Here is a 12,209-nt window from a genome sequence, read left to right on the forward strand (position 1 = left end):
ATGGGCCTACCCATTGGTGAGATTAACCCAGAGGCCGACGATGCGCAATCAAAGCTCTACGACGGAGAAGACACTGCAACGAGGGAATTCTCAATCCTGCTTCAGGTGGCCATCGAGACCTACGTCCAACGGGAGGCCACAAAGGCTGATGTCCCAACAAGTGCAGTGTGGACTGCACTGGAAGTTAGCCCCGCAACGAATCGGTTGATGAACCACCTCCTCCGGTTGCTTGCACAGGCATCACTGGCACAACGAACTCGCCTAGAGGAGATTGCCTATGAGGAGCGATGCCAACAAGTCCTCTAACAGTACAAAGAAAACAGTCGTCGCTGGGACGCGGAGCGTGATGGCACAAGGCCAAGGGGAAATTGAATCCTGAACCTCCAGGAGGAATAAAGAACATTCTATAATAATGGTGTCGTACTATTGACACAAATTGTATCCGACGGGATGAATTAATAAAAGAAGTGTTCTATTATTTTCATGTGTTGTTGCTAATTATGGGGATGCACAGGAATTAATGCCCAACCTATTAAACAAAGATAGAAATAAGAAAGCACAAACGGAGGAGTGGGAGGCCGCACAAAGGGCCTTGATTCTGGAACAAGTAGAACGTAGATGGAGGCTGAGGCAACTTGCTGAAGGACGACTTGCCGAAGGGTGGTCCGAGGGGAACCAAGGAGGTGTCACGGAGGGTGTAGAAGCCGAGGGAAGTTTCTACGCGTTGCCAGAACACTGTAGGGTGAGAAGCTACAAAGAGTTTTTGGAGGAAACAAGGCTACGAAGGAATTTGGTCGAAGAGACTTGGGATCAGTTCCAGAACTTATCCCTTACGCTGTGCAGCGAGGACCATCGAAGGGAGCCAGCAGCGGACGCGGGTGAGAACGGAGGTGAGGGCAACCGTACAACCGTAGGTGCAGAGGAGCCCTAGATACATGGCAGACAAAACACCGTACCCCAGCCACTCAAGCAGGAAACACCACCGGCGCGGGAGGGAGTGGCGCGGGTGCACGACAGACATAGCCACCTCCAGGGACACGACCCCCATCAATGGCCAATAGGTAGAAGCTGCCAAAATTTCACGAGCGACGGGAAGGAGGATCCCGTTAGGCACTGTAGAATCTGCGAAACCATATGGGCGGCCAATGGTGTCACGGACCAGGACGGATGGACGACGCAATTCCCAACAACATTACGGGGAGGCGTCATCGATTGGTACTCGGATATTGACAAAACTACAGTGGCCACATGGGACACGCTGCAGAAAGCCTTCGAGAAGGAGTTCCGCCTACTTCGGGATGATAATGAAATAGTGGCAGAGATATACAACACTAAACAAGGACAAAAGGAATCAGTTCTTTCCTACGGAAGGCCCCTGAAGGAGCTAATTGGGAAAATGGAGAGTCAGCTAGTCGACGGACTCAAGAAGAGGTGGTTCATAGAAGGCCTAAAACCTAGTTTGAAGAGGAAAATGAAAATAGTCCCTCCTTCGTCATACGATGACACATACAATAGGGCTATGGACTTAGAAAGTGAATACAAACCGTCCAAGAAAAAGGGGAAGTCGTCCTCTGAGGAAAATGATTCTTCCTCGGATGAGTGGTAACGAGGGGTCGAAAAAGAAAGTGACGGCCCTACAGAGGGACATGGAGCGCATGATGAGGGAATTTAAAGCGATGAAAGGCTCTACTAGCCAGACCGAAGGAGACGTGTGGTGCACGGAGTGCAAGGAGGAAGGACATACGAACGGTACATGCCCGAAGAAGGCCTTTTGCGAAATTTGCCAAGTAATGGGACACTCCATCAAGGAGTGCCCATACAATATGAAGGCCCGAAGTACGCAAGTGCTGTTCATCGAGCAGGCCACAACATCCGCACCAATGGGTACGGCCCAGCAAACCAACACAACGACATCATGTGGAGGTTACCGAGACAACAGACACGGCGGTGGAAGGAATAACAACAATAACAATAACCGAAGCCGCGTCCAGTATGACGCCAAGGGCCGGCCAATGATCCAATGTAGGGCCTGCAATCAGTGGGGGCACTTCGCACGGGATTGCACAAAGGAAGCCACCCCTCAGCACCTCTGTTGATGGTGTGGGCTAGGCGACCATGAGGACGCAAATTGCTCTAAGCCAGGAGTAAACCTTTTGAACATAGAACCTACTAAGGCGGAAGTGTTGGCAATCACAAGGGCATAGGCCAAAAAGGCTGTATACCTAGATCCTCGCACGGAGACCGAGAGAGTGCGGGAAGCAAGAGACGAGATCACAAAGGAAATGGCCGCACAAGGACAAAACAACCACGAGGCCGCAAGCCCGTCATGGACGAGGGGAGAAGAGAGAATCTTACGACAAATATTGCAATTGGAGGTACTCGTGAAGATTCAAGACCTCCTTGAAACCATGCCGCAATTGAAAACGGCTATCTTAAACTCCGTACCCACACAAGTGAAAATGAGGGAGGTCGTAAGCCTCGCGGTCGACCTCGTGTTGAGGGAGGTCGTAAGTCCCACGGTCGACCCCATGTTGTTAGTAGTCAACAGCGGACGCCAACCGGCGGTGGTGGAAATGGGCATCCTCGGGACTACCTTGACGGACACTATTGTGGATGGAGGGTCAGGAGTAAATGTGCTCCCAGAAGTGACATGGAAAAAACTGGAGCCTATGTTGTGGCCTCCCACGTTCAACCTACTAGGGGCAGATCAACACGGGATTAAACCCCTTGGTACCCTCATGAGCCAAAGGGTGATGATTGGCACGCAGCCATTCGTGCTGGATTTTGTAGTAATTCCACTGAAGCAGAAAGGGTATGACGCCATTCTCGGGCATGGGTGGCTCATTTCAGCAAAAGCGAACCATAACTCGAAGCGGAATACTCTTTCCTTGGAAAACATGGGGAGGAAGTACGTGATCCATCTTCGTACGCAGATGGTGAGCCAGGAGTTAGCATCCTCCTCTGACTCGGAATCGGAGGGAGACCAGTTGGATGAGGGTGAAGACGGACGCGGCATGGAGCCCAGTGACGGAGGGGTGCTTTAACTGGAAGCATGCTCGGGGGATGACGGGGACTCCTTGAATGGCCTCTTCCACTGGCAAATGGGAGATTACAAATTGTTTACACCCTCATGCAATGTATTGAGTATCGAGGAAAAACCAGATATATTTCCTCTAGAATATGGAGAGTACAAGGAAGGGGAGGCCTCGGTGAATGAGATGCTGGCACACTAGTTCCCGAAGGGGGAGCCTATTAAATATTAGGAAGCCAATTTGAAGGAGACAAATCTTGGGGGGACGAGTGACCCCAAGATCATTCTTGTTGGAGATGACTGGAATCCAGTGCTGAAGGCCGCAGCCTTCAAAATTTTCCTTGAATACAAGGATGTTTTTGCATGGACGTACAAAGACCTGAAGGGTGTGCCCCCAGAGCTATGTATACACCGCATAACATTGGTACTGGGAGCACAATCGGTAAGGAAGCGGCCTTACCATATGAATAAAAATTATGCTGCACGGGTGAATGACGAAATTGAGCGGATGTTGGAAGCGGGCATAATCTTCAAAGTGCAGACAAGCAAATGGGTGTCTCCCATTGTGATTTCCCTCAAGAAAGAGGCCAATCAGATCCGGATCTGTGTAGACTTCCGGTGTCTGAACGCTGTCACTATTAAAGACCCGTTTCCCATACCCTTCACCGACATCATCCTGGAGGAAGTGACTGGACATGAAATCTATTCCTTCATGGATGGGTTCTCTGGGTACAACCAGATATCCATCGCGGAGGAAGATAAGTTGAAAACGACCTTCGTGGTGGAGGATGGTGTGTATGCACACAACCGAATGCCCTTCGGTCTATGTAATGCACCCGCGACCTTTCAGCGCATCATCTTGCACATCTTCGACAAGATGTCCGTGGGGAACTTCAAAGCCTTCCTAGACGATTGGTCTATTTACAGCGGACAGGACATCCACCTAAAAACCCTCGGGGAGTGCCTGGAGAGATGTCGAAGGGCACGGTTGGCCCTTAATCCGAAGAAATGTAGATTCATGGTACCACAGGGAAGATTGCTTGGACACATTGTGTGTAAAGAAGGATTGAAAATGGACCTGGACAAGATTCGGGTCATAGTAGAAATAAAACCTCCTATGGACGTCACTGGGATAAAGTCCTTCCTTGGTCATGTAGGGTACTACAGGAGGTTCATCAAGAACTTCGTTGAGGTGTCCCACCCGTTGGATAGTTTGACACGAAAAGGGGAGCCATACATCTGGACAAAGCCACAAAGCAATGCATTTGAAGAGCTGAAGACGAGATTGATGGGAGCGCCCATACTTGCATACTCGAACTAGGATAAGGAATTCCACGTTTACATGGATGCCTCAAATTATGCCATCGGGGCTACATTAGCCCAGGTAGGAGGACATGGGTTGGACCATCCCGTTTATTTTGCGAGCAGGTTGCTCTCGAAGGCTGAAAAGAACTACAGTACCACAGAACGTGAAGCCCTCGGCATGGTCTATGCCGTACAAAAATTCCGTCATTACCTACTCGCTACACCATTCACATTTTACGTAGACCACCAGGCACTCATGTACTTGGTAAACAAGCCTATTATCCAAGGGAGGATAAGCCGTTGGCTATTGCTACTACAGGAGTTCACATTTACAATTGTGGTAAGATCGGGGCGAAGCCATGTCATAGCCGACCAGCTGTCCTGGATTAAGTCAGGGGAACCTCCAGAGGGAGTAAATGATGATTTCCTAGATGCGCACTTATTCCAAATAGCTGTACTCCCTTCGTGGTACAAGAAGATTGGAGAGTACCTGTCGACGTCCCGATTCCCAGAGGATATGCCCCCAGGGGAACGGAGGAAGCTAGTACTAGAAGCAAGACCTTTTCACTAATCAATGGCTTACTCTACAAAATGGGAACGGATCAGGTACTAAGGCATTGTGTCATGGAGGAGGAAGTCTCCAGTGTATTAAGGGTGGCACACGAAGGATCCGCAGGCAGACATATGGGCCCAGACACTACGGCCCGCAAGGTGTTGCTAGCAGGCCTCTGGTGGCCCACATTGTATAATGATGCGAGAGAATGGGTAGTAGGTTGTGATACTTGTCAAAGAGCAGGGAGGCCGCTGAAAAGGGATTTCATGCCCCTCAACCCTTCGCAGGCTCATGAATTATTCGAGCGCTGGGGGCTGGATTTTATCGGGCCACTCAAGGTGAGCCGCGCTAGGTGTCGCTACATTGCGGTAGCCACGGAATATTTAACCAAATGGGTTGAAGTGCGGGCCCTACCTGACAACTCGACAGTAAGTATAGCAAGATTCATCTACGAACAAATTATTACACGGTATGGGATCCCTATGCAGTTGACAAGCGACAAGGGTGGACATTTTGTGAACCACGTTATTAAACTCCTTACTACGGAATTCAAGATTTTCCATTCGCTGTCTAGCCCCTATTACCCGCGAGCCAATGGGCAGGTCGAGGCTACCAACAAGATTCTCGTGGGCGTGATTTATAAGTCGTGCGGTGTCGAGGGAGAAGATTGGGAAGAAAGATTTCCCTCGGTCTTGTGGGCCTACCGCACAACCTATAAGGTGACCATCGACCAGACTACGTTCCAACCAGAGAAACGGGACTCGCCCGGACTCGCCCAGACTCCGCGAGTCCGAGTCCGAGTCAGGCCTGCCGAGTCCCAGGGGCTCGGACTCGGACTCGTCCGAGTTTGGTGAGTAAACTTGCCAGACTTGCCGAGTTGGCGAGTTTGGGCCAAACTCGCCAAACTCGGCGAGTCCCGAGCCTTGGACTCGGCCGACGTGGGCATACTTTAAAACACAAAAAATTAGTTTGCAAAGTTTTTTTAAATCCATTTTTTTATGTTAATTGTCTTCTAGCCCTAAAAGTGACTTTCATTTCATTCACTTGCAAAAAAAGGAAGAGTAAAGTGAGTTGGGAAGAAAAACAAGGGTGCATAGAAGAAAAACCAGCAAGGAGGAAGCTCAAGTTTTCTTCAATTTGTCACATTGGAGTTGCATTGTGTTTCGATTTGGTGCATCAAGAGTTGGATAGGAAGAGTTTGCAGCTCATTTCAAGCTTGTTGTAAGAGGTAAGATTGTTTTTTTGAACATTATTTTGTTTCTTGTATGCAAAAATTCCATTTTCTATTCATTTATTTTGAAAGTTTTACATTTTCTTGTATGCAAGATCTTTTGTATGTTTGTAATTTGTATGTAGCATGTAGTATGTAGTTGTACTATGTAGGGTTGTATGTACGGTTTGTAAATTTTTTTAAAAAAAAAGTAGGGTTTGACAAACCCTACAATTTAAATTTTTTTTTTTTACAAACCCTACTTTAGTTTTTTTGAATGTATGTATTAATTTTATTTTGTATTTGTAATGTTTTATTGCAGCAAACTTCACTTTATTATTTGCCTCAACTTCAAGTTTCACAAAACTATCCTAAAATGTCTACTTCAGCTTCTAGACCCCCCATTAGAAAGGACCCTGCTTGGAAATATCATGAGGATTTTCCAGGGCAAGGAAAGGGGCAAACAAAATGTATGTTTTGCAAAACAATATTCCATGGAGGTATATATAGGCTGAAATACCATATTGCTGGTGTGTGTGGACATGATGCCGAACCATGCCTAAAAGTAGTCCCTGAGGCCGTACGTGATTGTTATGTAATGGTTGAGGAGATTGAAAGAAAAAAGAAACAAAAGGAGGATCGAGTGGTCATTGAGAGAGAGACAGTTATAGGAAGAGGGACATAGTTAGGTTGTGTTGGAGGTTCTTCTTCCTTACCTCCATATCGTCCCACTTAGTTTGCTATTGCTGGTGCTTCTGTTTCTGCTTCTACTTCTATAAGTGGCAGTGCCACCACCACTTCTCATGCTCCTACCACTAGTAGTTGTAGTGGGAATGTTACCATTGGACCTAGGATTCGGAAATCTAGGTTGGATTCCTTCTTTGTGCCTCGCACTACTCCTGGGTCCCAACCGTCGCTTGAGGGCATGGGTTGGAACAAGGAGGTCCATGATGCTGCTAAAATGGCAGTTGGCAGGTTTTGGAGCTACAGCGGTATTCCATTCTTTGTAGCCAGGTGAATGTTTTACTAACTTTTATGTTTGATAACTTTGATTGTTTTAATTTTTATACTCAACTTATCTCATTGAATTTTTATACTTAACTTATCTCATTGAGTTTCTTTGCGACAGGTCTCCTTATTGGCAACAAATGGTTGATGCCATTACCATATGCGGGGCGGGGTTCAAAGCCCCTAGTGAGAGTGATTTGAGGGGACCCATTTTGTCTCAAATGGTGGATGATGTGAAAAAGGATTTAGATGAACAACGCCACATATGGAGCACTAAAGGTTGCACCATCATGACTAATGGTTGGACGGATAGGAGAAATAAAACTCTCCTTAATTTTCTTGTTTCTTCCACAGGTGATTGATTAATTTTAGTTTCATATAGTCTTTACTTTTTTATTTTTTATCTAATGGTTTATTGAATGATCATTGACCTAGCTTTATTTTTTTATTTCAGGGGGCACCGTTTTCATCAAGTCCATTGATGCCTCCGCCCATTGCAAGAATGCCACCTACCTATGTGAGTAGATAGAGGAGGTGATTGAAGATGTGGGTGAGGAGAACGTGGTATAGGTAGTGATCGACAATGCAACAAATTATGTTGTTGCGGGTAAACTTTTGATTACAAACTAATTTTGTTTGCAAATTAATTACTATCTTGTAGTTTGTACCTCCATTAATTACAATTTACAATGCAACAAATTATGTTGCTGCACGTAGACTATTGATGGAGAGGCACCCATCTATAGTTTGGACTCCATGTGCTGCTCATTGCATTGACCTCATGTTGGAGGATATTGGAAAAATCCCATGGGTCAAGAGATGTGTAGAAAGGGCAAGAAATGTCTGCAAATTTGTATATGATCATTCATGGGTGTTGGCTCTTATGAGACAATACACAGAGCAGAAGGAGTTAGCTCGTCCAGGAATCACAAGATTTGCCACAAACTTCCTCACATTGCAGTCCATGCTTAGGTCTAAGTCTGCCTTGAGACGTATGATTGTTGGTGAGGAGTGGTCTTCCTCATCCTATGCTACCACCCCTGCAGGGATAGAGATGGCAGACTGCATTTTTGATGAGCAAGGCTTTTGGGTCCCTTGTGATGAGATAGTGAAGGTAATTTTTTTATAAATTCTACAATTTAACTTCATGTTTTATAACTTATTATATGTATTCTCTTATTTGCTCATTTTTCTAAATTACACAGTATTTTCAATTTTGCAGTTTGTTAAGCCCTTGGTGGTTTTGTTGCGAGTTGCAGATGGAGATAAGCCCGCAATGGGCTATATATATGAGGGCATGGATAGGGCGAAGGAGGCCATCAGATTCGTCTATGGAGCAGATGAGAGCAAGTATGGTCCCATTTGGGAGATCATTGATAGGAGATGGCATCATCAACTTCATAGGCCCATCCATGTGGCAGCCTATTATCTGAATCCGGCATTCCGTTTTATCCCTTCTTTCAAGGCTGATGTGGAGGTCCTTAATGGGCTATATGCAATCATGGAGAAGATGGGACATGCTGGTACTTCTCAGATAGACCTTTTTCGAGAGCTACAGATGTTCTCAGATGCACAAGGGGAGACCTCTCGTCCTGTCGCCAAAGACGGTAGGACAACTATGATGCCAGGTAAAAATAAATTGTTAGGCTTAATTTTAGTTTTATTCAATACTATATTGTAACCTGTTAAATGAGTTCATGAGTGAGACTGATTTTATTTATTTTTCTCATTTCAAACTCAGATCATTGGTGGAACTTTTTTGGCCCAGAGACACCAAATATTTAGAAGTTGGCCATTCGCATCTTGAGCCAACCATGCAGCGCATTAGGTTGTGAGTGCAACTGGAGTATGTTTGAGCACATACACTCCAAGAGGCGCAATAGATTATTTGTGGAGAAGATGAATGATCTCGTCTTTGTTCACTACAACCTCCGCCTGAGAATGAGAAAGAATGCAACAGTTGACATGTCTCCTATCATTCTAGATGAGGTTGATCTTGAAGCAAAGTGGGCCAATGAGAATCAGACAGCTCCTGGGACTCCTATAGCTGTATTTAGTGATGATGACATTGATTGGATTGACCAGGTAGATATAGAGGCTGAGGCTGTAGCCATGGCAAAGGAGGAGCAAAGAGCATGAGCAGAGACAGGAAATACTGAGACTCAGAGTGACACAGTTGTTCCTGATGTTGGCGAGCATGACACAACTGTTCCTGATGTTGGTGAGCATGGCATGGTGTCACGGGGAGCGACTATGGCTGCTGAATCATCTAGGACCTACTTTAAACGCCTTCGCAGGGGGCCAGGGCGAGAGGGTTCAGTTGCACGGGCCTCTGAGCCATAGGCTTGTACACTTGTAGTTGTATTTAGCATTTACTATTTACCTTTGGTATTTGTATGAAACATTTGATGATGATCATATGATGACATGGATTTTTTATTCCATGAGTTTTGTAATATTGTATACATTTGACAATATTTATATATCTATGCTTGTTATTTTCTTCAGCTACAATTTGCGTTTATGCTTATGTGAGTGATGTATACTTGTGTATGTAATCAAATGAGCCGAGTTTGATGATGTTTTTGTGTCTTTAAGGTGTATTCAATAAAGGGTGTCTGAAACAAGTTTTAAATCTTTAAAAATCTCTAAATTTCTTGAGTTTTTCACTTTCCCGAGTCCAGTCGAGTCTGATGCCGAGTCCCGAGTCCGAGTCTGAGTCGAGTCCGAGTCCCGTTTCTTTGGTTCCAACTCATGTACGGGCAGGAAGCTATGGTGCCAACAGAATGCACGTACGACGGAAACACCGTACGGTGGCACGCGCCGTACGGTGGGGGCCACGCAGGTGGCATCGTGTGGTGGCACCGGGGTCACCGTGCGGTGGTGTGTCCATCGTATGGGTCACGCACCGTACGGTGGTGTCTCACGGTGGAACCCCACGACCTTATAACGGCACAAGCAGACACACCCGTACGACAACAACATAAGGGAAGAGGAAAATATTAAACCGTACGACAGAAACCAGAGAAGGAAAACAACATTATCGTACGGCTGCAGCAGTCCGGTATAGGTGCGGGGAAAGAGAAATAGGCACGTGCTTGTTATTCTAACCCTACTCTTTTTTAAAAGAGGGCACAAACGACAAAGGGAGCATTATTTAATGGACGCCAGTGGGAAAAGTTGGCAAAAGCAGTTACGGCAGTTACCTGGTGTAGTGCCGTCAACCTCAGGGAACAAGAACGTGGTCCAGATCCTGCCTTCGGGTGTAAAGGTAAGAGGCGGCATGGCTGACAGCAGCAAAAAGAAAGGGAAGAAAGTACAACCCAAAGTGCAGCAGACTGCAGCAAAGAGTGAGGTGACGATGGACACAATCACTTTCGAGGGTTTGACTGGCACAGATTGCAGAAAATGGTGGAACGAGACCCCGAACGATGACCCTATGAAGATAGAACTGCGACTTGCACAGGTACAGTGGACCATCCAGATGCCAATTTTTTGCATCAAGGACTTCGAGGTGGTGCTGCAAGCCATGATTGGTACCTACGACTCGCATAGGCGGCAGTCAGTATTTGATTACGACCATCAATAGATCACAGTATCCTTTGCTTCGACCGAATTTACCAGAGTTTTTGGTATTCCTGGGGTGCACGGAAAGAAGGTGGATAAGGTACAGAAAATATCCCCAGATTTCAAAGACAAACTTCTGAAGCTGATGTGTCGCAACGACCTCACACAAACGAAACTTGCTAGTCTTCAGCACGCAAGCAAAAGTCAAGGTTTGAAGAAGTCGTTTCTAAGAGAAGGAATATGGCGGTGCCTGGTGGATGTATTGAAGAGCCGGTTGATGGGAGCAAGTCGGGCTTCAGATATTGCCATGGCACAGGTGGTGCTTGTGAATGGCATCCGTAATGGTGTAGTATATGACTGGGCATCTGTATTAGCAGATAGGATGGAGGAATTCATGACTCTCCAACACAGGACTTTCTACATGCCCTACCACGCTATTGGGCTCTTTCTAGATGCAGTACGCCTTCGGGGCTCACCGGACCAGCACTTGGCACCACAAGGTTGTGTACACCCTGGCCAACCTCCCATATTTTATTGGATTCACCTGGACACCATGGCACCAAGCGGAGATATACACTCGAGCACGAAACGGAAGAAAAGGGTAGTGGTTTCAGCTTCGGCAACCGAGTCGGAGTCCGCCAGTAGTGACCCGAGCGAGGAGGCAGAGGACTCCAATGATACAGCCATAGAGAGTAGTTTCAGAATGGTAGGTCGGGGTGGGCAACATGTAGAGGAGGACATGGGGTCAACATCAACCGCAGCCGCGCAGCCTTTGGATGAGCAGACGACCTCAACAGGTACCACGTTGCCTCCTCCAGGTGCGACAGTGCTGGCCGTGCCCGTTCCTGGTTTTGGGCAAGGCTGGACACCCGTGATCATGGTTCCCCCACCTGCGGCCGCGACACTGGTGGAGCCTCTGGTGGTCGACGAAAGTCATCCCACGACAGTAGTAGAGATGGGATGGACAAAAGATGGGGAGATGGGGGTACCAGCGGAGCGTCCTGGAGAGAGTGGTACCCCTTCTCAGCAGGATATGAATGTGTGGCTGAGCCGGTTCAAACTGGCACCAATAGCCCCGGCTAGTACATCAGTCCTTTCTCCACGGCGTGAGGAGAGTTCTCACGAGGTTGTGGACCTTGTCGGAGATAGTTCGCTAGAGCCGACGCGGAGTGTATCGAGGGACCACTCACCCATCCGTGAGTTGGTGTTGAGCCCTACGCAGGAGGAGGAGTTGACCCCGAGCTTCCCACAGACTTCCCACGGGGCTATGGAGGAGCATGGTATCGTAGCATCTTCGAGAGGGGATGGTGACTGGGAATTAGAGCAGTTCCTGGCCGATATGGCTGTGGAAGCCAAACGGGTGGTAGCCTCCGTGAGGTCTGAGGGAGAGGCCCGGGCAGACGACGAGTTGGAGCAGCTACTGGAGTTTATGAGGGACAGGTGTAGGACCCACTTTACTTAGTGCTTTGAGTCTGGTGGATGGCCTACCACAGAGACCTTACAGATGTTGGAGAATTGGGGCCTCCGAGAGCAGG

General features: G+C 47.3%; 2 protein-coding genes across 3 annotated transcripts in view; both read left to right on the forward strand.

Annotated features, from left to right (window-relative positions):
* Positions 1–12,209, forward strand: part of LOC131028447 (protease Do-like 8, chloroplastic) — a 186,560-nt gene that overhangs the window by 59,999 nt on the left and 114,352 nt on the right. The window lies entirely within an intron of this gene.
* Positions 7,568–9,592, forward strand: LOC131028448 (uncharacterized). The gene is made up of 3 exons (XM_059213085.1): positions 7,568–8,221; positions 8,330–8,735; positions 8,849–9,592. The coding sequence occupies exons 1-3, from the start codon at positions 7,832–7,834 to the stop codon at positions 8,890–8,892; spliced, it is 840 nt and encodes a 279-aa protein (XP_059069068.1). The 5' UTR covers positions 7,568–7,831; the 3' UTR covers positions 8,893–9,592.

This window comes from Cryptomeria japonica, chromosome 10 (genome assembly GCF_030272615.1).
Source record: "Cryptomeria japonica chromosome 10, Sugi_1.0, whole genome shotgun sequence".
NCBI lineage: Eukaryota > Viridiplantae > Streptophyta > Pinopsida > Cupressales > Cupressaceae > Cryptomeria > Cryptomeria japonica.

Coding starts and splice junctions, on each gene's coding strand:
- LOC131028448 (XM_059213085.1), top strand. CDS start 7,832: ATGGAGAGGCACCCATCTATAGTTTGGACTCCATGTGCTGCTCATTGC. Junction 8,222..8,329: donor CTTGTGATGAGATAGTGAAG/GTAATTTTTTTA, acceptor TCAATTTTGCAG/TTTGTTAAGCCCTTGGTGGT. Junction 8,736..8,848: donor TAGGACAACTATGATGCCAG/GTAAAAATAAAT, acceptor TTTCAAACTCAG/ATCATTGGTGGAACTTTTTT.